Below are 26,942 nucleotides of genomic sequence, written 5' to 3'. Positions count from 1 at the left end.
TCTGACTGTCCTGGAACTCTATATGTAGACCAGGCTGGCCTCAAACTCACAGAGATCCATCTGCCTCTGTCTCCCAAGTGCTGGGATCAAAGATGTGCACCACCATGCCTGGCAGTCTTAGTAATTTCTTAAACATTGTGTGGTCCTGTGTTTCTTTTCCTAACATAATATTTTTATTGATTATTTGGGAATTTCACATCATACGCCAATCACACTCAGCTTCCTAGGTCTGCCCCCACCCACCCTTGTGAGTGATACCCCTCCTGAGCAAAAAAAAAAAAAAAGAAGAAGAAAAAAAAAGTCCAGTTTGTGTTGCCCATATACTCACTGGCATGGTCAGACTCCCAGTGGCCAGCCCCTTACAGAAAAATGAGTCCCTTCCCTAGCGCACCTCAAGCCAGAAGCCCTCGGTTGTGGAGAGCTCTGCTGCATGTACTTCAGCGTCCTTGTCATAATTTTAAGAGTTCTCTTTGATGGCTTTCTGTGTCGACTGTTACTTTAACTTTCATGCTAAATTAGGTATTATGCCTAGTGACAATACTAAAGATAAGAGGCGTGAAGAGCTTCTTCTGTTACCTCCCTTATCATTTGAGACTATTTGTTGGATTCTTCACAGAGACCTTAGAAGGTAGGTAATATCTCCCTGTTGGGAAGGGTGAAGAGATGTTGACTCACTTTTTCCAGCAGTGTTCATGGTTAAGGGTGTAAAGCACAGTGGGTCTAATAAAAAAAAAAAAAAAAAAAAGACAAAAGAAATTTAAGAACTGTCCTACTTGGGAAAAACTGACTACACATAGAGATTCTAGCCCAGTGTGGTGGTGTGTGCCTTTAATCCCAGCACTTCACATTGGGGGCAGGAGGATCTGTGTAAATCTAAAGCCAGCCTGGTCTACATAGCAAGTTCTAGTCCCACCAGGGCTGTATAGTGAGATTGTCTCAAAACAACTACAAACCCAAACAAACAAAACTCTAGGATACTTTCTAAGATGTCCTCTGATAAAGAGTTGGAGCTGTCTGGAGCAGTGGGGAGATCTTTGTGTGGAACAGTTACTGTAGTTCACAGGGCCCAGGGTTTACGGACTGTGGTTTCATTTGTGTGCAGATGCCTGTTGTTCTCAAGTACCTCTTGGTTTATGTGATCAGCAACATCCTATTACTGAAGTAATAACTATTTCTGTCTTCATCTTGAATAGGGTAATCATCTGAAGGAATGAAGGTTTCCTTGTCACCTGAAGTTTAGAAATTAGGACCTATTAGAATTAACTTTCAGACACTAACTAATGCTATTCTTTAACCTGTAGTGATGGTGTCTGGGACCCTGAGAAGTGGCATGCCTCTCTCTACCCTGCTTCAGGGCGGAGCTCACCAGTGGAAAGTCTGAAGAAAGAGCCAGAATCAGACCGACCTTCCCTGGTGCGCAGAATAGCAGGCAAGTGCACATCCATTTATAAATGGTAGTGTGATTTTGGGAACATGCTTCTGGCTGCTGGTTTCATTCCTACCGGGACAGGGTCTCTCTATGTAGCCCTGGCTGTTCTGGAACGTCCACTGTAGACTTGGCTGGCCTCAAACTCACAGAGATCAGCCTGCCTCTGCCTCCCAAGTGCTGATATTAAAGTTGTGTGCCACCACTCCCTGGCTGTGGTTCATGTCTTTAATCCAGCATTCAGATCTTTGTGACTTCAACATAGTGAGATATTGTCTGAAAAATAATTAAAATAAGACGAAAAACTGTTCCTGGTTAAAAATAAAGACTAAGACAGGTTTTTCTTACTTGGACTCAACTTCAGTTTGTACTTTTTCTGTTTGTGACATGCTTTTCTTATCTTCGTTGAAATAGAGTTTACTTATAAAACCCTTACATATAGTATACCTTTGTTCTCATGTGTATGTCTATATGAAACCATTACCACAATCGATAATAGGCGTCCTTGTCACCTCCTAGAAGTGCTCTAGTGGCCAATTGTCTCTCTTTTTTTTTAATCCCTTCTTATTCCCCCCAAGAAATGGACTACCCTTTTGACAGATGACTTTCCACTCCTAAAATTGTGACTAGAATCATCTGATATGTTTTCGTGTGAAGCTTCTTTCTTCAAAAAAGGTTACTCTGTAGCCCAGGATGGACTCAAACTCACTATGTAGCCTAGGCTGGACTCAAGTTATCCCTCTGCTTCAGTCTTTCATAAAGCACACCTGATTTTATCCATGTTGTTGAATATATAGTTCATTTCTTTTAATGCTTTTAGAATTTTATTATATGAAATTATCGTTGTATCCATTTTTCTGTTAATAGTAATTTGAGTTGTTTCTAAACAAAGCTGCTGTGATCATTTATGTGTAAGTATCAGTATGCACATAAGAACTTTTATCTCATGGGTGAATACCTAGAAGTATTATGGCTACTACATGTATTTAATATTTTCAGGAACTACCAAACTTAAAAAAATTTTCATTAGATTTATTATTTTTATGTGTATTTTGTCTGTGTGTGTATGTATGTATGTGTGATATATATATATATTATGTGCACTATGAGCATGCTTAGTGTCTAAGCTGGGCAGAAGAAGATTTTCTGACAAGTCATTAGAAAGTCTTATTAATAAAAACAAACCTGGAGCCAGGTACTGGGGTCAATGCTGGAAGATCAGAGAAGCGGAACAAGCCATAGCTACCTCACCTTGCCAATTCCTCAGCTGATCCTGTTTCCTCAGACTGGATGCCTCTCAGCTGAACTGTGCTGCTCAAATGCCAAAAGGCTTAACTAGCCTAGTTCCTGGTTTTGATGCCTTATATACTTTTCTGCTTTCTGCCTTCAATTCCTGGGATTAAAGGTGTGAGTCACCATGCCTGGCTGTTTCCAGTGTGGCGTTGAAGTCACAGAGATCCAATGGATTTCTGCCTCCCAAGTGATAGGATTAAAGGCGTGTGTGCCACCATTTTCTGGCCTCTATGTCTATCTAGTGGCTGTTCTGTTCTCTGACCCCAGATAAGTTTATTAGGGTGCACAATATTTTGGGGAACACAATGTCACCACAACTTTCTATGTTTTTACATTTCTTTTTAGATTTACTTCATTTTATATATATGCGTGTTTTGCATGTATGTGTATATGTGCCCAAGCAAACCAGAAGAAGGCATTGGATCCCTTGGAACTGGAGTTACAGATGGTCATGAGCTAGCATGTGGGTGCTGGGAACTGACCCTGGATCCTTCCTCTTGAAGAACAAAAAATGTTCCTAACTACTGACTCATCCTAGCCTCTTTCAAACTCCTTTTTTTCCAAGTGGTTAGATATTTTATATTCCTGTTGGCAGTGTGTTCAGGTTCTTGTTGCTCCACATCTTGGCAGCACTTGGGATGGTTAGCCTTCTTAATTATAGCCATCTAGTGGTACACAGTACTGTTCCATTACATTTGTTTTCACTGGTGATTAATGAACACACTATGCTTATGTGCGTATAGATTGTGTGCCATCCACATATCTTTGCTGAAGTGTCTGTTCAGTCATTTATCCTTTTTTGTTGGTTTAGTTTTTAGATAGGGCCTCATTATGTAGCCCAGACTGACCTCAGTCAAACTTAGTCCCTGCATTATAGGCATTCTGCACTATGCCCAGCTCACTGGTCCATTATTTAATTTCAAGATTTATTTAAGGATTTTATGTATGTGGTGTTTGTATATTCATCTGCATAACATAGGAGGGCATCTCAGATCCCATGGCCTGCATTTATATATGGGGGTGCTGGGAATGGAACTCAGAACATCTGGAGAGCAGCCTTAACTAGCCACTGAGCAACCTCTCTAGCCCATTGGTCCATTTTTTAGTTAGTTGGGTTTGTTTGTTTGTTTATTACTGAATTTTTTATGCTGTGGATTCAGGTCTTCTCTGAGAAATGTGCTTTGAAATGTTTTCTCCCAGTCTTGGATTTCTAAACAGCATCTTCAAAGAACAGTATTAAACTCAGAGCAAATCTTGCTTAACAGGCTATCTTAATGGATCACACTCTTGTTGCTGTGCCTTAAAAAACACTTTGCCTAACCAGCAGCAATGATGTTCTCTTACAGTTTAGGTTTTCACATCTAGATGCATTTAAATTAAATGTTGACTATGGAATCAAGTTTAAAGTTTGTCTGTTTTGAAACAGGGTCTTACTCTAATTCATGCTGAGTTTGAACTCATAGTAATCATAGAAATTGACTATAAAGTGTAGGGGTTTTGGTGTTGTTTGTTTTTTCAAGACACAATTTCTGTGTGTAGCCTTGACTATCCTGGAACTTGTTCTGTAGACCAGGCTGGCCTTGAACTCACAGAGATGTCCCTACCTCTGCCTGCCAAGTTCTGGGATTAAAGGCGTGCACCACCACCGCAACTACCACCTGTTTATTGCTTTTTAAACTTTTTTCCCCAAATACTGACATGTCATTTTATTAATGGACAAAAGATTAACTAAAAATTGTATACATACAAATCTTAGTCATAGTAATGGTAGATTAATCATAGAAAGTCATTTCTTATGAAATACATTTTTTCCCTCTGAAGAGAAAAAGGGAATAAATATATAAAAATATTTTAAAATTTAATGTAAAAAAGTAATTATAGAGGGCCAGTGAGCTGGCTCAGTAGGCACTTGCTGCCAAGCCTGACAACCTGAATTTAGCCCTTAAAGACCAAGTTTTTAAAAACCCAGTGAAAATAGACTTGTTACCTTGTATCTGTTGATAAGCCCAATTTTAGAGATGCCTCCTTTCTGGCATTTTCTGTCCTCCTCCTGTCGTGGACATGGTTTTTTAGAGATGTTGTTTTGCTTACCTTTCTCTTTCTGGCATCTTTTCAGATCCACGGGAGCGTGTGAAGGAAGATGACTTAGATGTTGTTCTCAGCCCACAGAGACGAAGCTTTGGAGGTGGCTGCCATGTGACAGCTGCTGTTAGCTCCCGCCGCTCTGGAAGTCCTTTGGAGAAAGACAGTGATGGCCTTCGCCTGCTTGGTGGACGAAGGATCGGCAGTGGGAGGCTAATCTCTGCCCGGGCGTTTGAGAAGGATCACCGTCTCAGCGATAAAGACCTACGGGACTTGAGAGACCGTGACAGAGACAGGGACTACAAGGACAAGCGTTTCAGGGTTTGTCCTCTGTCCCCTTTGGTTCTCAAGTGCTTGGAAATTTGATGCCCACTTCCTGTGTACTGCTTTACTCTTGTTATTTTCACGATGCTACACAATCAGACCCAGGGCACACACTTGCCGGCAGGTGCCCGAGCTCTGAGTTGCACCCTCCTAGTCCAGCCAGTTATTTTGGAGAAGCTCGGGACCGCAGTGCAAGAGTGGCGATGCACCTTGGTTCCACATCCTAGCGTCTGCATTTCAGTTGCTAGGATTAGTTCTTTCAGACTACAATGCTTCCACTAGAATTTTACAGCTTTTCAGTCTGTCTTTCCTGTACTTTTTCAGAGGGAGTTTGGGGATAGTAAACGTGTCTTTGGTGAGCGTAGAAGAAATGATTCATACACTGAGGAAGAACCAGAGTGGTTTTCAGCAGGACCTACAAGTCAGTCTGAAACCATTGAACTGACTGGCTTTGATGATAAGATACTGGAGGAAGATCACAAAGGGAGAAAACGAACGAGGCGACGCACGGCCTCTGTGAAGGAAGGTCAGTAGGAACTTTGAACTTGTTTTCAAGTAATATGTGATCACTGCTTTAATTGCACAGTTAGCAATGGGTGCCACTTAGTAAATGGCAAGTTTTTTGTTTATTTTCTTTTTTGAGACAGGGTTTCTCTGTGTGACAGTCCTGACTGTCCTGGAACTCACTTTGTAGATCAGGCTGGCTTCGAACTCAGATATCTACCTGCCTCTGCCTCCTAAGTGCTGGGATTAAAGGCGTGCGCCACCAGCACCCGGCAAATAACAAGTTTTGTTTTTATGTTTGATTATTTTTTTTTAATTTTTCAAATGGCAAATTTTTACCGTTCCAGATTCATATCATCTTATTTTTGAGACAGGGTCTGTTTGTAAAGATAATGCCTGCAAAATCTTTAAAGCATACCGTTATCATGAATGTGAAATGTATTCATAAGAACTCAGACTCTTGTTCTTTTCAGGGATAGTTTAAAAAGTACACATTTTTGGCAAATATTAGGTAACAGGAAAGTTTTTTGATTTTTTTTTTTATTTTAATTTTTCGAGACAGGGTTTCTCTGTGTAGCTTTGTACCTTTCCTGGAACTCACTCTGTAGCCCAGGCTGGCCTTGAACTCACAGAGATCCGCCTGCCTCTGCCTCCCGAGTGCTGGGATTAAAGGCATGCGCCGCCGCCACCACCACCCGGCTCAGGAAAGTTCTTAATGATAATTAGTGTTAACCTCCACAGAAGTTAAAATAAACTTAAATGGAAATAAGCTAATGAAATATATTTACAAGTGAGACTAAAAGAGACATCACAGTTCTTTTCTTCCATTTCTTTTTTTGTTTGTGTACACCTTAAATGTAGTAGGCATTTCCTTTATCTTTATGTGGGCACATATTCGTCTGATGCCTTTCATTGCCTTTGAGATACACCTTTGTCCCACTCTCCACCAGGATAAAGCAACATCAGCCAGTGTGGCCTTTTAACTGATGGTAGAGATCAAGCTTCTATAAGAAAGTTGATGTTTTGCCTGGCAGTGGTCGTGCACACCGTTAATCCCAGCACTTGGGAGGCAGAGGCAGGCAAATCTCTAGGAGTTTAAGGCCAGCCTGATCTACAGAGTGAGTTCCAGGGTAGCCAGGCTGTTACACAAAGAAACCCTGTCTCAAAAAACAAAACAAAACAAAAAAACAAAAAAGAAAGAAAGAAAATAATGTTTTCTGTGGCTAAGAAGAAATCCAAATTTCAGTTGCCATTGTAGTTTTTTTTATTTTGGGACAATGTCTTATGCAGCCCAGGCTGGCAGCAAACTCAGTATGTAGCTGAGGATGGCCTTAAACTATACTGCACTATAGTCTTTAGTGGTGGGATTATATGCATGTGTCAACACAGGCATTTTGTTATTATTTAGTGTGTGTGTGTGTGTGTGTGTGTGTGTGTGTGTGTGTGTGTGTGTGTGTTGCTAGAGGGATTCAACCCAGAGTCTCCATGTGTGTTGGGTAAGTGCTCTAGTCTGAGCTACATCCCTACCCAGCAATGTTTTCTTCAGGTTTTTGTTTGTGTTATTTTTATACTAGAGATTGAACCCAGGTCCTTGAACTTGTAAAGCAAATACTCTACCACTGATAAGTAGGCCTAGTCTTTTGTAGGTTTTCTATTGGTTTGTGGTTTGCTAGTTTTGTTGGTTGGTTGGTTTTTGACATAAGATCTGACTTTGATGTGTAGTCAAGGATGACTTTGATCTCCTGGTTTTCTACCTCCAGCACCTGAGTTCTGGAATTACAGGCATGTGCCACCAGGCTCAGTTTTATGCAAAGTAGGGGAATTGAACCCAGAGTTCGTACATGTCTCTTTTGTGTTTGGTTAGGATTTTTCAACTTTTTTCTTTTTGTTTTATTTGTATGTATGTGTACACTTATGTGTTGGTATCCCAGTAGGCCAGAAGTGCCCTATCAATAGGCAGTTATGATGCCTGACATGGGTGCTGGAATCTGAACTTTTGTGTTACGACTTTTTTGTCTTTAGTGTTTTCTTTGACTGTTGAATCTATTTTTTGTACTGTGTCTTCAGTGTCAGAGATTTTCCGTACCCAAACAAACATGGCTTGGGGATGTGGCTCAGTGGCTAAGAGCACATACTGCTCATCCAGAGGATCTTAAGTTTTACTCATTTGCAAATAAGTGGTGTTTGTTTTGTTTAGCTCATACTTTGTATAAAATTAAAATGTTAGCAACAGGTATTCTGCTTAGCCTGTCTTCCCACCTTAAAAGAAGTGGACATTAACCAGGTGGAGGTCGTGCAGGCTTTTAATCCCAGCTTCGGGAGGCAGAGCCAGGCAGATCTCTGTGAGTTCAAGGCTAGCCTGGTCTACCAAGTGAGTTCCACGAAAAAGGCACAAAGCTACACAGAGAAACCCTGTCTCAAAAAAGCAAAAAAAAAAAAGTGGACATTAAGGATATACCTAGCCTTATAGAATTAGACAGAGCTGATTAGAGTAGGTTATCTGTCTGTAGAGATCTGTGTCACTAGAAAATTTGTGTAATACCAAAATTATATGAAGGGCAGCAATTAATGTGTATTGGGTTGATCAGTGTACTTTGAATTTTTTTTAAAGGCAATGTAGGCTTCCTGGAAGGGGTTACAATTAAGCTTTACATTGGTCGTGGGCCACAGCCAGCCTTGTAGACAATTCCTTTGTCTTCAGAGGCCCAAGTTTAGTTCCTTGTATCCACCACATTAAGCTGTTCAAAAAACACATATGTGTAACTAACTTTCCAAGAGGGAGCCAACACCCTCTTCTGGCCTCCTGAAGAGATACCTGCACACATGTGCCATATATTCACACACACACACACACACACACACACAAATTGAATGAATGAATGGTTATTTTTGTTTTGTTTTGTTTTTTAAAGAAACCATAACAAACCATACCATAGGAAATTGACATATTTAGGAATGGGGCCACAGTCCTGTCTCTACTCTGTTAATGTTCTGGGTACTTAGCAATAACTTTTCTCTATTCCAGCTCCCAGAGAAGTAGTGCTAAATGTTTCATTATAGGAAATGCAGTATCTGCACAAGAAGTCTGTTGATAGTCATACGCGGTTCTTTTGCATGTGTATTGACAGCTAAAGGCACACAGTGAGGCTGGAGCATGTACTTCAGCAGGTGGTTTCTGTTCTGGTCTTGTTTTCAGGCATAGTGGAATGTAATGGAGGGGTGACCGAAGAGGACGAGGTGGAAGTCATCCTGGCTCAGGAGCCCTCTGCTGATCAGGAAGTCCCAAGGGATGTCGTCCTTCCTGAGCAGTCCCCAGGAGAATTCGACTTTAATGAGTTCTTTAACCTTGACAAGGTGCCATGCTTGGCTTCGGTGAGTGTAACAGCACATTTGCAAATATAGATGGAGGGTTAGAGAGATGGCTTAGTGGATAAAACCCTTGCTGTGAAAGGGTGAGGACTGAATGAAATTTAGATTTCTAGAACCCAAGTAAATGTTGGGGCAATATGGTAGCCTGCCTGTAATTCTAGCACACAGGAAGTGGAGATAGGATTGTTGGAGCAAGGGGCTAGCAGACTAGCTATGTTTGTGAGTTCAAGTGAGAGGCCTTGGCTCAATTTATAAAATAAAGAGTAAAGAAGATACCTGACATCAACCTCTGACCTCTTGCATACATGCATATGTACCCAAACACATGTGTACCTACACACAGGAACATCCAAATATACATACCTCATACATGTATGGAATGTGGGTACATAACTGTAATCTTAGCACTTGGGATGCTGAGACAAGAGTTTCAGTCTGAGGTTAGCTGGAGTTACATGGTCATTTCAAGGCTAGCCTGACTGGATAGTAAAACCTGCCTCAACTTTTTTGTTATTGTTGTTGTTAAAAAAGAATACATAAAGATGGAGCAGCTAATTACGATTAAATTTGACTTAAGTGTTTTTTTTTTATTCTCTCCTTTTTTCAGGAAGAGTTTTTTTGTTTGTTTTTGTTGTTTTGGGTTTTTTTTTTTGTTTTGTTTTTTGGGAGATAGGGTCTCACTATGTAGCCTTAGCTGGCCTGGAACTCAGAGATTCACCTACCTTTGCTTCACAAGTGTCAAGATTAAAGGCATGTACCACATTCACCATATATATTTTTTAAAGAGTCAGGTAAAAAACCTCTACTAAGGCCAGGCGACAGTGGCACATACCTTTAATCCCAGCACTCAGGAGGCACAGCCAGGCGGATCTCTGAGTTTGAGGCCAGCCTGGTCTACAGAGATCCAGGACAGGCACCAAAACTACATGGAGAAACCCTGTCTCGAAACAAAACAAAACTCTACTAAGGACAGCTGAAATATCCCAGCTCCTTCATCAGCTGATAGTTGAAAAGATATAGCAAAAGGATATCCTCATTCAGAAGTCAGCTGTGTTCATTTCTTGTGCAGGATGAGGTTCTGTTATCAGAGTCCCTGCTTCGTCATGTGTTAAAAATGGCCAAAGTTTTACAGTTCCTTTTGGACTCAAGCACCTTGTTTTTTGAGATGAATATCTCCACAAATGTGTCTAAAAACAAGTTTGTTTCCACTCTTGAACATAAAATTTTACAAAACACACAGTTGGGGACTGGAGAAATGACTCAGTGGTCAAGAGGACTGTCTGCTCTTGTAGAGGACCTGGGTTTGAGTCCCATTATTCACATGGCAGCCACAACTAGCTCTTCAGTCCAGGTCCAGGATAACTGATGCACTCTTTTCGCTTCTGATGGCATTGCACATACATGGTGCAAAGACATACAGCCAAAACATCCATAATGTATTAAATAATAAAATTTTTAAAAAGAGCCTGGCGGTGGTGGCGCACATCTTTAATCCCAACACTTAGGAGGCAGAGGTAGGCAAATCTCTGAGTTCAAGGACAGCCTGATCTACAGAGTGAGTTCCAGGACAGATAGAGCTAACTTTCTCACTGGGTGATGGTGGCACACACCTTAAATTGCAGTATTGGGGAGACAGAGGCAGGCAGATCTCTGATTTCTAGGCCAGTCTGGTCTACGGAGCAAGTTCCAGGACAGCCAGGGCTACAAAGGAAAACCCTGTCTTAAACCAAAAAGAAAGAAAAAAATTGTTTTCTCAATACTTATTTAATTTCTTTAGAAAATGTTCAAATACTTTGTCCTTTATTTTTGTCTTTGACTTTTCGTATTTAGTAAGTTTATGTTAGATTGAAATGCAAAGCCATCATTTATTTTTTTGTTTTGTTTTTTGTTTTTGAGACAGGGTTTCTCTGTGTAGTTTTGGTGCCTGTCCTGGATCTCACTCTGTAGACCAGGCTGACCTCGAACTTACAGAGATCCGTCTGGCTCTGCCTCTGCCTCTGGAGTGCTGGGATTAAAGGTGTGTGCCACCACCACCCGGCTTTTTACAGGTGTTTTGTTTTGTTTTTTTAATTAGAACGTTTTAATCATTAAGAATTTTACCTTTCAAATGTTTTAGTATGAGTGAGTGCACACGTGGTGCTACAGAGCTCCAATGCATTATGTGGAGGTCAGAGACCAGCTTTGTGGAGTTGGTTCTCTCCTCCTTCCTTATGTGGGTTCAGGTCATCAGGCTTGTACCATTGGTGCTTTTACCTGCTGAGCCATGTCCCTGGCCCTAAAGCTTCACAGTTTTCAACATTGAAACAGTAACTATAACTTTTAGTGTCTTTTGTTTGATTTGGGTTTTGGTGGTTTGTTTTTTTAATTTCTATTTGCACTAAAATAGTTGTATTTTGCCCACACTCATTTGTTCCACTGAGATGTATTATTTTATGATACTTTTATATCCACTTTCTGCACTCTGACCAGAGTTAATTATCCTCCTGTGTGTCTTTCTTTTTGATGCTTATTTTTTGAGAAAAGGTCTCAGTGTGTGGCCCAGGCTGACTTCAACCTCTCAAGTGCTGGAATTACATATGTGGCACCACCCATGGCTGGAATAATGATAATTTTTCTTGTTTTGTTTTGTTTTTCAAGATAGGGTTTCACTGGCCATCCTGGAATCCACTTTGTAGACTAGGCTGACCTCAAACTCAGAGATCCACCTGCCTCTGCCTCTCGAGTGCTGGGACAAAGGTGTGTGCCAACACTGCCTGGCTATAGTGGTCATTTCTTAGCTTTACATTTATGGATTTTGGCTTTTTGAGGTTGTCACGGTTGAATTTTATAATATTCCTTTCAATCCTGAGACCACCAGGTTGGAACCATGGTTCTTCTTTAATCATTCCTTCATAAACAAGTCTCTAACTGAAGGCATCATCATGGTCAGAGTGTTAATCTCTGGTACAGATTGTGGTTATGAAACAATCCTCTGAGAAGTTAGCTTTTCTAATGGGGCAAATGGTAGAGAACTAAAATTCTCTCTCTAAGTAATAGAGGCTTCGATGTATGTGCATAGGAGGTCTGGGCTTTTCTATGCCCAAATTTGAGTGGCTCAGAAAGGGGAAGAAAAAGGCTCAACTCCTAAGTTCTGGAAGTGATTTTGGGTCAGCAGTGTCAAAGGAAGTTTCAGAGTCAATGGCTTAACATTTAAACTTCTTGTTCTTTTCACCTAGAGACTGTCACCTTAACCCTTCTGTCTCTTGTCAGATGATAGAAGATGTTCTGGGAGAAGGGTCAGTCTCTGCCAGCCGCTTCAGTAGGTGGTTCTCTAACCCAAGCCGGTCAGGAAGCAGATCCAGCAGCCTTGGATCCACACCTCACGAAGAACTTGAGAGACTCGCAGGTAAGATAGCTTCACATTCTAGACGTGTGTGTGAATTGAGCCTCCCCTGCCAAGGTTCATTTTGTCTTCACTAGACAGTAGTTCGCTACTAGGGCTAAATGGGTTTTGGAAACTGAAAAGCCTTCAGTGTCTGTCTTTGTGTGTGTGTGTGTCTCTGTGTGTGTGTGTGTGTGTGTGTGTGTGTGTGTGTGTGTGCGCGCGCGCGCGCGTGTGTGTGTGTGTGTGTGTGTGTGTGTGTGCGCGTGCGTGCGCGCGCTGTTGAAGTATCTATGTTCAGTGGGATCAACTGTGAATGTTTATTTACAAAATCAGGGCTGGAACAAGCCGTCCTCTCTCCTGGGCAGAACTCGGGGAATTATTTTGCTCCTATACCATCGGAAGACCATGCTGAAAATAAAGTGGACATTTTAGAAATGCTACAGAAAGCCAAAGTGGATTTAAAACCTCTTCTTTCTAGCCTTTCTGCAAATAAAGAAAAACTTAAGGAGAGCTGTAAGTGTTTGTTGTTTAGCTATTTAACGTTCACATGTTCTTAAGGAATGGTTCTGATGTACTGCTTCTTATCAAGTCAGATGCATGGCGGGATTTGGGTAATGTTTTTCAAAAAGATCCTGGCAAGTTGCCACACAGCCTTGTATCTTTTATGCCCTGGCTGACCTAGAACTTGCTATGTAGGCCAGGTTGGCCTATAACTCACAAAGAACCTCTGACCTCTGTTTCCAGAGTACTAGTATTAAAGGTGCACTACACCAGACCTCCCTCCAGTTTTTACTTAGGGCCCATTTGTAACAGCCCAGGACTATTTCTGTCCTCTCAAGCCTAACTTGCCTATTCCTCCTAACTGTGCCTTCATTTACCATGTTCTTACTTAGACAACAAGTCCTTAGCATCACTCAGTGCTGTGAGTCCACAGTGTAGTCTTGTTGTCATTGGGCTGGGTTCTTGTCCCCAGGAGCAAAGTCTGGAAAGATTTGTTATAAGATATCGTTCTGCCTGACACATAGGATCTTGTCAAGTTTGGGGAGCTTTTGGTTTTTGTGGAGAGTCCCTGTATGTAGTTCTGGCTGTTGCGGAACTCACTACGTAAGGATCTTATCAAGATTTGAAAAGTCATACCCCATAATTCTGCCCTCTCAGTTTCTAGCATCTAAATATTTTTGGTGTAGTTTATTCCATTCATCCCTCCCTCCCTCCCTCCCTCCCTCCCTCCCTCTCTCCCTCTCTCTTTCATTATTTATTTAACTTAATGTGTGTCTGTGTATGAGCCCAAGAGGGTGAGAAAGTACAGGTTCTCTGAAACTGGAGTCCCAGGTGGTTCAGTTGTGAGCTGCCTGTTGTGGGTGCTGGGAATTGAACTCAGGTCCTCTAAGAACAATATGTGCTCTTAACCACTTAGCCATTTCTCCAGGTGTGTACCCCGCTCCCTTTAGTTTTTAAAACAGGGTCCCAGTGTACAGCTAGGCTCACACTCACTTAGCTCTGCCTCCTTAGTGCTGGGATTAAATATGTGGACTACCTTGCCCAGCCATGTCTTTCTATGTACATAATTATCGCCGTAGTCGTACTGAGAAACTGATTATCAGTGTTCAGTTTGTCTATTTTCAGTGTCAGCCTCACTTCAGTTATGAAATAATTGTCGTGAAAGCCAGTGAGACTTCCTATCAAATACCCCTTTGCTTGGTATAACCAGAACTTTCTCAACTTCTCAGCACATTCAGGGGTTGTACTTTCTGTGGAAGAGGTAGAAGCGGGGCTCAAGGGCTTGAAAGTGGACCAGCAAATGAAGAATTCAACTCCCTTCATGGCAGAACATTTAGAGGAGACCCTGAGTGCTGTCACTAGCAGTCGACAGCTTAAGAAAGATGGAGATATGACTGCATTCAACAAACTAGTGAGCACCATGAAGGCAAGTGGGACTTTGCCTACTCAGCCCAAAGCCAGTGTAAGTACTCAGCACGACCTCAGCCTCTCCTTCCGACTCCGTATCACCTCCCACTGCAATAATAAATCGGTTTTAGGAAGGTGTTCTGAGTAGATTGGAAATTTCTTTAGAAGTTGCTTGGTTGTTGGTATTTGCTTCTTGAACAAACAAATTATTTGTTAGTAGAAAAAACCATATCTGTGAATAATGTGTATGTCTGGGACAGACAATAGGATGATTGAATAATTCAACCTAATTAATTTCTACATAACTTCATGAAGTCCTTTCCTAAGAAAGGAGAGTAATTGAATTGTGGATATAGCCCAGTGAGGTCAACACTAGTATGTAGGGTCACCAATACAGAAAAGAAACTTACCCCTTGAGCCCAACTGAACATAGCAATGCATGCCTGTAATACTAGTATCTGAGAGGATCAGGAGCTCAGGACCAGGCAGGGCCACCTGAGACCCAGCCTTAAAAATCACTGGTATCAAGCCAAGAGGCAGAGGCATCTTTGTGAGTTTGAGGCCAGCCTGGTCTATCGAGTGAGTTCTAGAACTTCCAGGGCTACACAGATAAAGCCGTGTCTTGAAGCCACCCCCCCCCAAAAAAAAATTTGTGTGCATGTATATGTTTCTGTGCACATGTGTGCCCCAACATGTGTGGGAGTTAGAGAGCAACCTCAGGGAGTCAGTTCTCCTTTTCCGCATTGAATTGGGTTGTCATGCAACAGGTGCTTTTGCTGCTGATCTATCTCTCCAGCCCTGATGGCTTTTATACCCAGTAAAGCGAGTGATTTTCAGCTTTCCTTATTTGACTTAAGGTCAAACAGGTGCCTTTCCTCTTTCCCTCTTGAAGGACATTCTGGCTATAACATTCAACTTAAAGGGGAAAGATCCTATAAACTGCTTCAGATATAAATGCTATCCAATAATCCTATATATGCTATCCAATGAGGAACGCCTGTGTTTCTAACCATGGCGCACATCCTAGTATTTTGGGGGATTAAGACAGGAGGATTATAAATTGAAGGCCAACCTGAGCTACCTAGTAAGTTTTTGCTTGCATGAGCAACACAGCAAGACCTGGCTTATAAAACCAAGGGCTGTGGATGTAACTAAACTCTCCTGCTCTCCCTTCCAAAGAAGTGGAGGCAAAGCAGCTGGGAGCAGTTAGGAGGAGGAAGCAGGAGGAGAGTGACAGGTTTGAGACCAGCTTAGTCTACATAAACAGACTCTATCTTGAAAGAAAAAGAAGAGAACTCGGTATTTCATATCTCAGCCTTTGATTTTATTACACAATATTGACCCTGAGTCGTGAGTGTACTTGGTTTGATATTGGAGTTTTAGTGCTCTTACTTATATCTAGTTTTAGCCGAGGTGAGGGAATGAGCCTCAGACACCTGCTAACAAGATTGATGATATAAAGTGGGTAGATCAATATTTACACAAATATATCCATGTTGCTTGGTTTGCATGTGAGGTCCTGGTCTACTGCTAAAGTCATAACTGTTGGACAATAGTTTTCATCTGCTGCTGTCCTCCTGAGTAGTGAAGTTCATTCCCAAACTGTATTACATGGAATTGCAGACTCTACTGCAAATACTAAGCCATGGAGTAAGTTGCCTACTTATTAAAATCATCTACATTTAGCTCTAATTCCACAACCAACAATTAGACTTTGAACCTACTGTGGACTTGGACAGTTCCTCTAAGGGAAGGGGAATTGCATCAGAAAGTACTGTTGGCTGAGTTCAGGGGCTACACAATACTCAGACCTGCAGTAGGGTGCAGGTTAGTTGTACAAGTACAAAGCAAGACCATTGCCAGATTAAGAGCAGAGCAGAGATTGAACTTTGTCCTGCATGTGAGATACATTTTAAGGAACTTAACTTAAAGTGGTAACATAGTAATAATCGTTTCTGGGTTTAGGGGTGTTGTTTGAGACAATCTCTCTAGGTCACCCTGGCTGTCCTGGAACTCACCATGTATACCAGGGTAGCCAGGAACTCAGATCCACCTGCTTCTGTTTCTCAAGTGCTTGGATCTAAGGGCATGTGCTACCACATCTGGCTGAAACTCTGAAACATTAACAGTTCTGGCCAAATTTGCATGTTATTCGTTATATTTGTTTTAATTTTGTGACACTTAGGATCAGTTCTGGGACCCTCATAGATTCTAGGCAAGTGCTGTGCCTCTTGCCTACCTTCCTAGCCATCTTTTGTGTAGCTCAAGCTTGCCTCAAACTCCTGATCCTTCTTCCTCAACCATGAGAGTGCTAGAAAGAGTAGCATGCACCATCATCATGCCTAGCCTTTTATGCCTAGCCTGTTGTGTTTCCTTTTTGTTAGTTGTGGTCTGTTTTGTTTTTAACGATTTATTTTTAAGTATATGAGTATTTGCTTACATGATGTATATATGTGCATGCCTTATGCCTATGGAGGCCAGAATATGTCTTGATCCCCTGGAACTAGAGTAATAGGTGGTTGTGAGCCATCATATGGGTGCTGGCATAGAGCCCAGATCAGACCTCTGGAAGAGCAGCCAGTGCTCTTAACCACCGAGCCATCTCCAGCCCCCTTGTTTTTAGTATTTTATTTGGTCAGTAAATCTTGTCAATGATAATGATCAGTAATGGTTCCTTCAAAATGAAAATCAACTGTGTGATACTTGACTGAATGCTCCTCAGTCTCACCCTTTTTGGGGGCAGCCGGGGTGGGGGGTGGTGGTCATAGAGTTATATAGGAATGGATTAATGCTGGCTTTGGGAGTATTTCCTAATGACTCTTCATGTACATGAGAGAGAGGAGTAAGTTGGTTGGAGTCAGTTTTCTGTGACTTAAGCATCATTCTGTTGTTAACTCTCAATTCCCTTGGGAATATTTGCTATATTTTTGTGGTCCCCAATATAAATCATGTTGAAGTTAAAGCCAGTTTTCTTCCTTCCTTTCTTTTATTAGCGAAACCTTGAAAGTCACTTGTTGGCCCCAGCTGAGATTCCAGGCCAGCCAGTCCCTAAAAACATCCTCCAGGTATGTTGGAGTCTTACACTGATCCCTCAGAGTAAGCTTTCTGTGGTAGACAGAGACGTACTGTTACTGGCTAAGGTCGTTTGCTGTGCTGCTAACCCCAGTGGGTGGGGTAGGACGGCTTTAAATGTTTTTCTCTTGAACTTGAGTTCCTTATCTGTGTTTTTAGCACTAACTTGAAGCAAATGTTAGTAGCTAAACATTTGGGGAAACGTCTTACATGTACAGATGCCAGATCCTCAGTAGTGCATAAGAGTCATTGGCTAGCTTCCAAAAGTGAATTCCTGTTTCAAGGAATTTTGACTGGAAGGAAGAAGTAGGTTTGTTCACAGGGATCTGGCATTTCTGCCTATAGGAACTTCTCGGTCAACCGGTTCAGAGACCTGCTTCTTCCAATCTTCTCAGTGGCCTTATGGGGAGCTTGGAGCCTACAGCATCTTTATTGAGCCAAAGAGCGCCCTCTCCTCCTATGTCACAGGTGTTTCAGAATCGAGCAGCCTCAGCAGACTACCTTCACCCAAGGATACCATCACCACTTGGTAACTAGTGCTTTAGCAGAGATGGGGTTGAACCTAGAGCCTCATGCCAACCAGTTAAGCACTCCACTATTGACTTAGGTTCCCACCTCAGTAACTGCTCTTAAGCCTGTCTATCCTCCCTTATGTCCAAGTAGGATAGACTTGTTCCCTAGACTCAGCAGTCTACACTTAAAGAATTTTAGAGGAAATATGTAAATGAGACATACTGATTGATGTAGAGAGTGTAAAGTCAAGGTTTATCACCCAGCTACCCTTTTAAGTCAGTATGTTCATAGTAAAAACTTCATTGTGTAGCTCTTTAGTTTTCTTGTTTAGAGAATTTAGCTGAAAAGTTTAATTTGGATTATTAGGTCTGTCCTTGATAAAGAACTTGAGGAAAGCCAGGAGGTGATAGTACGTACACTCCTTTAATCTTGGCACTTGGGATGATGAGGCAGGAGGATCTCATGTTTTAAGGCCACCCTGAGCTACATAAAGAGTTAGAGACTACATGGGGGGGCTGGTCAGTCGCAGTAATGACTTTCTGGAGAGCTCTTGAAGTTGGTAAACAATGAGGTGTAAAGTGCTGTGTTGGTTCAGAATGTGCCTGGAAGAAGCACTTCCAGAGAGCTGTCTTAGTGTTCCGCCGTCAAACCACTGGAGGCTGCCAAGCTTCTTGCCTCGGCCAATCCAATCCCTTAGTATTTGTCCACAGTCCTACAGACCCTCGGAGCTCTGACCCTTGGAGCTCTGGACTCTGCTTGAATGCCAGCTGGCCTGTCAAGCATGGCCATTTTGCTGAATGGGAATGTTCCTAGCCAGAGAGCTCTCAGCTCTGAAAAGGACAAAGGTGACAGCTTAGTGGAAAGAAGGTTACGCCAGCAGTTGAGGCCATTAAGAACTTTGCTTAAGGTCCCCATACACACACTGTGGGAGGAGAGGGGAAATGGGATGTCTTATCAGGCCAAAGAAGCAACACTTCCCTATTGAGCAAGCATCAACATGCTGGTGGGTTTGCTTATGCTGTCCCAGGCACTAATGCTTGACATTCATTGATTCTGGAACTTTCCTGGCAGGTTTCCCATCAGGACCCCAGCAGCTACTTGGAGATCCATTCCAAGGCATGCGCAAGCCCATGAGCCCTGTCACAGCCCAGGTCAGGCTGAGCTCTTCCTCAGACCGGTCCAGTCTCCTTGCCTTTTCACCCTTGCTGTTGCTTGTGGGGTAGAGAATTGAATTGCAACAAGGAAGTACATGGTTTGCTCTGCAATGATACTTTAGTTCAAGTTCATTCAGAGGAGAAAATTGCTGAATGATGAATTCTGTTTAAAATTTTAAAAAAAGTTTAGAGTTATGTGTATGAATGTTTTGCTTCCATTTATGTTTGTGCACCACGTGTGTGCCCAAGGAGTTAATAGTCAAATAGTCATCAGATCCCCTAGAACTGGAGTTAAGACATTTGTCAGCTGCCGTGTGGGTGCTGGGAATTGAACCTGGATACTCTGTAATGGCAATAAATGCTCTTAAACACTGAGCCATCTCTCATCTCACTATTTAAATTTTAAAAATATTGTTCGGTGGACAGCAGCATAACAACTTAGTTTTTGTAATATTGTTTTCTTAGCTGCCTTTTAAGCCATGAGACAGACCTTTGTGGAAGATTGAACTCCTATCTCACTGATTGACCCTTGCTATTCTGTTGAGCAGATGAGCCAGCTGGAATTGCAGCAGGCTGCTTTGGAGGGGCTGGCCCTCCCACATGACCTTGCAGTTCAGGCAGCATCCTTCTATCAGCCTGGTTTTAACAAACCACAAGTGGATAGAACCAGAGACGGACTCAGAAGCAGGTAAACTACTAATCCTACTTATGCAGGTTTGGGTACTGATTTGTAAATAGTCTCCTGAGATTGGTAAATCATATATATATATGTATATATATATGTATATAAAACTTGCACATGGTGATCCAGTGTAAGATGGGAATTCCATCCCACTGCAGATGCTATCAAAGAATACATTTGGATTCTACAGGATTCTGCTGTGTGCCCTGTGCCAGTATTATCACTTTGCTTCCCTCTGAAGTAACCACTGTCCGTCCAACCTTTAAAAATAATCACTACTTTCATTTTTTTTATTCTGTATAGTTTTGTATTCTTAGCTTATGAATGACTTTTGAATTAGCTAAATCATAATAGTCTCATAATTGGACCTTACAATTTGTTTACAAGTGAATAATTTTTAAGATTTATAGTGTATCTACCAGTTAATTTCTTTTTCTTTTTACTGTGCCAGGTATTGAACTCAGGGCCTTGGACATGCTAGACAAGCACTCTGTTACACATCCACACTACTAGCCCTGGTTTCTGCTGTTTTGTTGTTGTTTGGTTTTTTTTAAGGCAGAGGCAGGGTCTGAACTCAATTCTGAGCAATCCTCTTTTGTCTGGGATTGTGATAGAGCCTGCGGCTACCACCAACCCACCCCTGGCTATATCCCCCCTTTGCCCTACACCATAAGAGTATAATTTCCTTGAGATATGAGTTTTGTTCACTGTTGTGTCTTGAGCACTGTGACAGTGTTACCTAACACATAGATGCTCTATTTATAAAAAGGAGCCGGGTGGTGGTGGTGCATACCTTTTATCCCAGCACTTGGGAGACAGAGGCAGGCAGATCTACAGAGTGAGTTCCAGGACATGCAGGACTGTTACACAGAGAAATCCCTCTTGAACCCCCCCCCCCTAAACAAACCAACAAATAAATAAAAGTAAATGATAAATTTTGTGAAACCCCCAGGTTTGGGGACCTTTCCCACGTACACTTAGAATACATTGCTCATGTTCTCATACTTCATCTCAGGGTAGCATAGTTTATAAAAATTAATTGGAAAGCTTACAGATTTAGGATCCCATCATTGCCTAAAGTCAGAAGATTCCAGTCACTAATGATAGGTATAGGTTGCATGAGTGCACATAAATAAGATTTTTCTCAACTGGTTTTTATGTCATCCCTGTTTCCCATTTTCCTCCAGGCTAAGGGAGAATAATAGAATGGCTGGGGATAGTGCCTCTAAGCAGAGGCAGGAGAATGTCTGCATTGAAGGCCCTACCTTTCAAAAGTATTTTTTTCTTTGACAGGTCTGATCTCAGGCCTAGGTCAGAAGTGGTAGGGCATGATGAATGGACACTCCCAGTTCTCAGTTTGATGTGAGATAGGGCACCAGTTGCGTTGCAGACAGTGCTAATTGGTGCTGCCCCCTACCTTCTGGAGTATACGAGCCTCCAGAATGAAGGCTTTTAACCCCACTGGTGTAGTTTAAACACTATATATCAGCCCAGGTAACACCACATGCCTGAAGTCCTTCTCTCTGAGCCTTTGCTCCTTCGTCGCTTCACTGGTCCCACCTCGCTGAATGCAGCTTCTCCTCCAATCCTTTCTTATTTTCCCACTATACCTTGTATCTTCCATCTCGGTTTGCTTCGGGTTACTGACTGATTCTACCACACAGAGCTTTTTTGTCTTCCCTCAGAAATTAACATTACTTTTTCATATTTTGAGTGTTTAAGAAGTTAAATTGGATAAGTGGAAGGTGTGCTAAGTTCCTGGACTGGTCTTGAGTTACATGGTTTTTGACTTGGCATTACGTAGTCTGGAGCTGACACTGTCAATTGATCTGTTTACAGGCAACAGCGAGTATCAAAGTCACCAGCACCCATGCACCGAGGAAATTCCTCTTCCCCAGCTCCCGCTGCCTCCATCACAAGCATGGTCAGTGACCTTTAGTAACTGAATGACTTTAAGATTTCTGCATCTGGTTATCTGTTACACCAGTGTGATCCCTGTGTCTCTGAATGCCTTCCACAGGAATACTGACTGACCTTTTATGCCTATCTATTTATTAGGTCTCCCCCTAACTCACTTTGTAGTAAAATCCCTACATTGAGGAAAGTGTGCTCTAGGAGATAGATGAATTTGTGCCAGGACACAAGAAGATATCAGTGCTTAAAAATACAGCTGGGGGTCTGGAGAGATGGCTCAGCAGTTAAGAGCACTGGCTGCTCTTCCAGAGGTCCCGAGTTCAATTCCCAGCAACCACATGGTGGCTCACAACCATCCGTAATGAGATCTGGCGCCCTCTTCTGGCCTGCAGTCATACATGCAGGCAGAACATCGTATACATAATACATAAATAAATCTTAACCCCCCCCCCAAAAAAAAATATAGCTGTGCCAGGCCTGGTGACATACACCTAATGCCAGCACTTAGGAGGCAGAGGCAAACACATTTCTGAGTTTAAGGCAAACCTGGTCCTAGTGAGACCCTGTCTACAAAACAAACCAGAACAGCTGGTATGGGGAAGTAGAAGGGCAAGGTGAGGCAGGAGGCTAGAGGAGTGACTGTCACTTCTCAGGAAGCCCAGCAAACATGCTGGCAAGGCCACCAATAGTTCTCTTACGGTTTGCTTAATTGACGTGGTAAGTTGAGCTTTAGCACTGGTTTTTTAATTTCACCCCTACAGACCTTTATTATCCAATCAAAGCTGACAGACAAATGGGAAAAACAATTGTTCTATGCTTTAGGACTCCATATGGGTCTCTGCACTAAACAACTCAAAAGCTCCTTTAAAACTTTGGGCATATGCATGCATAATAAAATCATTAAAAATAGGGGACTGGAGAGATGGCTCAGTGGTTAAGAGCACCGGCTGCTCTTCCAGAGGTCCTGAGTTCGATTCCCAGCAACCACATGGTGGTTCACAACTGCCTGTAATGAGATCTGGTGCCCTCTTCTGTATACATAATAAATAAATAAATCTTAGAAAAAAGGGGGGGGGGGGACTCTTCACTCTGTTGAATGACTTCACTGGTGAAGCCAGGCCCAAGGGCAGGTGCTGCATAGCGCAGTAGTCAAGTGCTTCCAAGCACGTGCAAGACCCTAGGTTTAAATCCAGTATCTAAAACCAAAAGAGCCCTGGCGTAGTATTAGAGAAAGGTGCTTGAGTGTGCTAATTGTGCCCCTCTTCTTTGCAGCTCTCTCCTTCCTTCACCCCTACCTCAGTGATCCGGAAGATGTATGAAAGCAGAGAGAAAAGCAAGGAGGAAATAGCACCTGGAACAGTGGTTCCTGGTGATGCTAAAGAGGATACTCAGAAGGCCAGCGAAGGTACCGCTCACCTTGTGTGTATCAGAACATAGGCATGCATGACTGCAGTATCAGGGAGGTGGGTTGAGTGAGCCCAGTCAGACTTGCTGGCTTGACATTCTGTCCAGCTGGGATAACAGTGCTAGGATTCCTGCTCGTCTACCAAGTTGAATGACACATTCACTTGGCATATTAATACAGTTCAGTTCTTTCTAAAATTTTAAGTATATTGCCTACAGGTATGTCTCCACAAGAGGGCGTCAGAACTTCTGGACTTGGAGTTACAGGTGGTTGTGAGCAGCCATGTGGGTTCAATTCTTCAAGATTATCCAGTGCTTTTTAACTGTTGATCTTGTATCTCTAGCCCCAGCTGTTCCATATGAAGATACTGTTTGCTCTACCATTTGTGTAGAGCAAGACACTTAACTAGTTGGACTGCTTTTGTGGCCTAGTTTTACCAGTAGCTGTCCTTTGCCTGAAGGTGTATAGAATATACAGGCTTTCTTTTCTGTTATAGGTTGTTGGTTGGTTGGTTGGTAGTTTTGTTTTGAGACAGGATCTCACTGTGTAGCCCTAAACTCACCAAGACCTACTGGTCTCTGACTCTCAAGTCCTGGGATATAAGGGACTTCCTCCTAAGCCTGATAATTTATGCTTTTTGTTTTTAAATGTTATGTCATGAATCTTTGAGTTTTTTGGGTTGTATCAAAAACCCTTTATGCATTGAGAATGTAGCTTAGTGTTAGAATACTTGCTTAGTATGTAGAAGGCCACTGGTTCATGTCTAACACCCCTCAAGAAAGGAAAAACAAAAAAACAAAAAAACCCATTATTCCAGCAAGGAATTGGAAGGCCTTAAAACATGGCATCTACAGGCCAGAGATGTGACTCCAAGCACTGATTGCTCTTCATGGGACCTGGGTTCAATTCCTAGCACTCTCATGACTGCTCACAACCATCTCTGACTTCAGCCCTGGGGTATCCAGTATCCTCTTCTGGTCTCTGTGAGCACTGAACTCACATGATGCAATGACATAGGTACAGGCAGAACACCTATCCATATACATAAAATTTAAAAAAAAAAAAAAAATTGAGGTTAAAACTAAACACAATTTTGGCATCTAGTCCTAGCTCGAGACCTTAACTACTTTGTGACCCTAACTCAACTCTCCTGGGCTCTTGGAGAGTTGCAAGTATGCATGTCTACATTTAAGGCAAATCGCATTCCATGAACTCCTCTAACTGGTTAAGAGAAATCAAGGAAGAATTGTAAGCTTTTAAAAAAGATTTGCTGGGCTGTTGGGAATCAAAATAAATTGGGAAATGGTTCCAATACCAAAATATTCTGACTGAATCTTTACAGAGAACCTGCTGTCATCTAATCCCATACCCAGTACTGATCACGACTCTTCTCCTACGACAAATCCTAAACTTTCGACATTACAGCGTTCTTCGTGCTCCACCCCACTGTCCCAGAACAACCGGTATACCAAAGAACAAGACTATCGGCCTAAAGCACCTGGGAGAAAAACACCCACCCTAGCACCCCCAGTTCCAGGAACACCTTTTCTTCGCCCTACCCACCAAGTTCCCCTGGTCCCTCATGTTCCTATTGTTCGGCCTGCTCACCAGCTTCACCCAGGGTTGGTCCAAAGGTTGATAGCCCAAGGAGTACATCCACAGCATCTTCCAAGTTTGCTCCAAGCTGGTGAGTCTGACTGGGTGGTCAGTGGACATTGCATAAAAATTGCTGCCACTAATTGAATACTTTGCATTATGGTAGGTATACCTAAGTAGTGGGTCCAACCCCTTAGCCCATTAAGAGATTAGGAAACCTGACTTTGGCATTTATTTAAAATTGTCTTAGTGTGTACTTGTGTGTCCTGACACATATATGGAGGCAGAGGAATGCGGCTCTCTTGAGTTCTAGGCTGGCCTGGTCTACAGACCTGATTTCAGGACCACCAAGGCTACAGAGAAACCCTGTCTTGAAAACTAAAATGAAGTAGCCTTTCAAAGATTTTTAGTTTCTTAAAAAAAAAAAAAATGTGCCACTACACCCAGCTCCCCAGCTCTTTATTCTTATAAGTTTCCAAATTGGCAAAACTTGAGGTCAAATTTGAACTTTGTACGCCACCTCAGAAGTGTCCTCTTTCTCCCTATCAGGTGTGCTTCCCCCTGGGATAGACATGGCTCCTCTACAGGGAATATCTGGCCCACTCCTAGGTCAACCTTTGTACCCTTTCTCTGCTGCTAGTCACCCTCTCCTAAACCCTCGTCCTGGGACCCCTCTGCACCTGGCAGTGATGCAGCAGCAGCTGCAGCGCTCAGGTAAGGTTCACAAATGGGCCAAGCTAGCTGACCACACCAGAAGTGTGAGGTACTTCAGTAGCAGTGAGAGATCACTGACTTTGTTCCTTAGCTTGTCTTAGTAAGTACAGGTGTCACTAGAGAAATGGGCAAAGGGAACTGACCTGTGCAATCTTTGAGGTTATTATCACTGCAAGGACAGTGGGAGGCAGGCATGCTCTGGCTTTGTTTTTCACCCCTTTGAAGGCTGAGAGTCTTTCCTTAGATGTGGTCATGTCACCCTTGGTGGCTTTACAGGAGTACCTTAGCTTGCCTATGTTAAGTCATCTAGCATTCTGTACTTTAGGAGTAAACCCTTTCTTTGGTAAGACACTCCACCCCTGAAAGTAACAAACTCTTCCAGCACAGTAGGTCAGAAAATATTGGTAGTGACAGCAGAATGTGGGAGTGAGAATAGCCAAGGGCCCTTTTACTAGATTTGTGACATTTTTATGGGTGGCGAATGTGAACAGGGCTATTTTACTGTGCTAGTGACACTATTCTCTCCATAGTTCTGCATCCTCCAGGCTCTGGTTCCCAGGCAGCAGCTATCAACGTTCAGACTCCTCAGAATGTGCCCAGCAGGTCAGGCCTGTCCCACATGCACTCCCCACTGGAGCATCGTACCAGCCAAAGGAGCAGCTCCCCTGTGGGTCTTGCCAAATGGTTTGGCTCAGATGTGCTACAGCAGCCTCTGCCCTCTATGCCCACCAAAGTCATCAGTGTAGATGAACTGGAATACAGACAGTGAGCAGGGCAGGTGGGCTCACCCATCTGGACCTATGGTGGCACCCTAGTCATGACGCTCATTCCCCATCTTTCTTTATGGGCTTTTACATTGGAGCACATTGTGTGAAGGGGACCCACATACCTACGTGATCTACATGACACAAGGCTGTTAACCAATCAAATGGCACCTACGTGGTCCAAGGGACACAATATTATCAATCCTCGATGTCTTTCTTTTATAAAATATGTGAATGAAGTGTTGGTGTCTTCTAGAGGTGACACTTAAGGGTTCTGAGGAAATAAAATGTACAGACCTGTGTATAAACTTTTGTACATACGTATAGGATAGCTTTTTTGAACTTATTCAGCTGTACATAAAGTAGCTATTAGTTAGGCCCGTGTCAACTGTTTGGATTTTTTTCACTTGTATATTTGGGACTTTTTCTTTTGGTTTATTAAAAGTTGCATATGCCACGCGTGTGAATAAAGTGACTGGTTCTGTATTCATTTCCTCCATGAATCTCTTGTTTCTAACACTGAACCAAGATATTCAGTAGATTTCTCTTTCACATTTAGATTACTGCATGTAAAGTTCCCATAGCATTAGTTTAAGCTGGGCTAAACCTGAAGGGTATCAATACTGTACCCTTTTTAAAATCAAACTGACCAGATGAAGTTCTGTTGGGGGAATCATCTATATGGTAGGTTCTCTGAAACATACTGTCCCACCCTGTTAATCCAGTTTAACTCCAACTCAACCTGTTAATGTCTTAAGTCTTTTCCTTGCCTCTACTGCATTAGCTCCTCCTCTACTGTATCTCCTATGCTTTCCACTCAAAATCTGAAGTATTGCACTCAGGAGGCAGAGGCAAGCG

General features: G+C 42.5%; 1 protein-coding gene across 2 annotated transcripts in view; it reads left to right on the top strand.

The window, feature by feature from the left end:
* The window catches only part of Eif4enif1 (eukaryotic translation initiation factor 4E nuclear import factor 1), a 41,392-nt gene extending 14,822 nt beyond the window's left edge, over positions 1–26,570 (top strand). For both annotated transcript variants that reach the window (XM_036200888.1, XM_036200887.1), the window contains exons 4-19: positions 1,302–1,429; positions 4,836–5,122; positions 5,450–5,651; positions 8,826–9,001; positions 12,248–12,383; positions 12,696–12,875; positions 14,093–14,325; positions 17,264–17,335; positions 17,688–17,871; positions 18,927–19,006; positions 19,558–19,697; positions 21,531–21,615; positions 22,878–23,010; positions 24,353–24,697; positions 25,156–25,320; positions 25,851–26,570. In XM_036200888.1, the coding sequence (XP_036056781.1) occupies positions 1,302–1,429; positions 4,836–5,122; positions 5,450–5,651; positions 8,826–9,001; positions 12,248–12,383; positions 12,696–12,875; positions 14,093–14,325; positions 17,264–17,335; positions 17,688–17,871; positions 18,927–19,006; positions 19,558–19,697; positions 21,531–21,615; positions 22,878–23,010; positions 24,353–24,697; positions 25,156–25,320; positions 25,851–26,089 (2,785 nt within the window). In that variant the 3' untranslated portion in view covers positions 26,090–26,570. The remainder of the gene's footprint in view (positions 1–1,301; positions 1,430–4,835; positions 5,123–5,449; positions 5,652–8,825; positions 9,002–12,247; positions 12,384–12,695; positions 12,876–14,092; positions 14,326–17,263; positions 17,336–17,687; positions 17,872–18,926; positions 19,007–19,557; positions 19,698–21,530; positions 21,616–22,877; positions 23,011–24,352; positions 24,698–25,155; positions 25,321–25,850) is intronic.
* The last annotated feature ends 372 nt before the right edge of the window (positions 26,571–26,942 follow it).

Source organism: Onychomys torridus, chromosome 10 (assembly GCF_903995425.1).
Source record: "Onychomys torridus chromosome 10, mOncTor1.1, whole genome shotgun sequence".
Lineage (NCBI taxonomy): Eukaryota > Metazoa > Chordata > Mammalia > Rodentia > Cricetidae > Onychomys > Onychomys torridus.
This window is presented reverse-complemented; position numbering and strand designations above follow the sequence as displayed.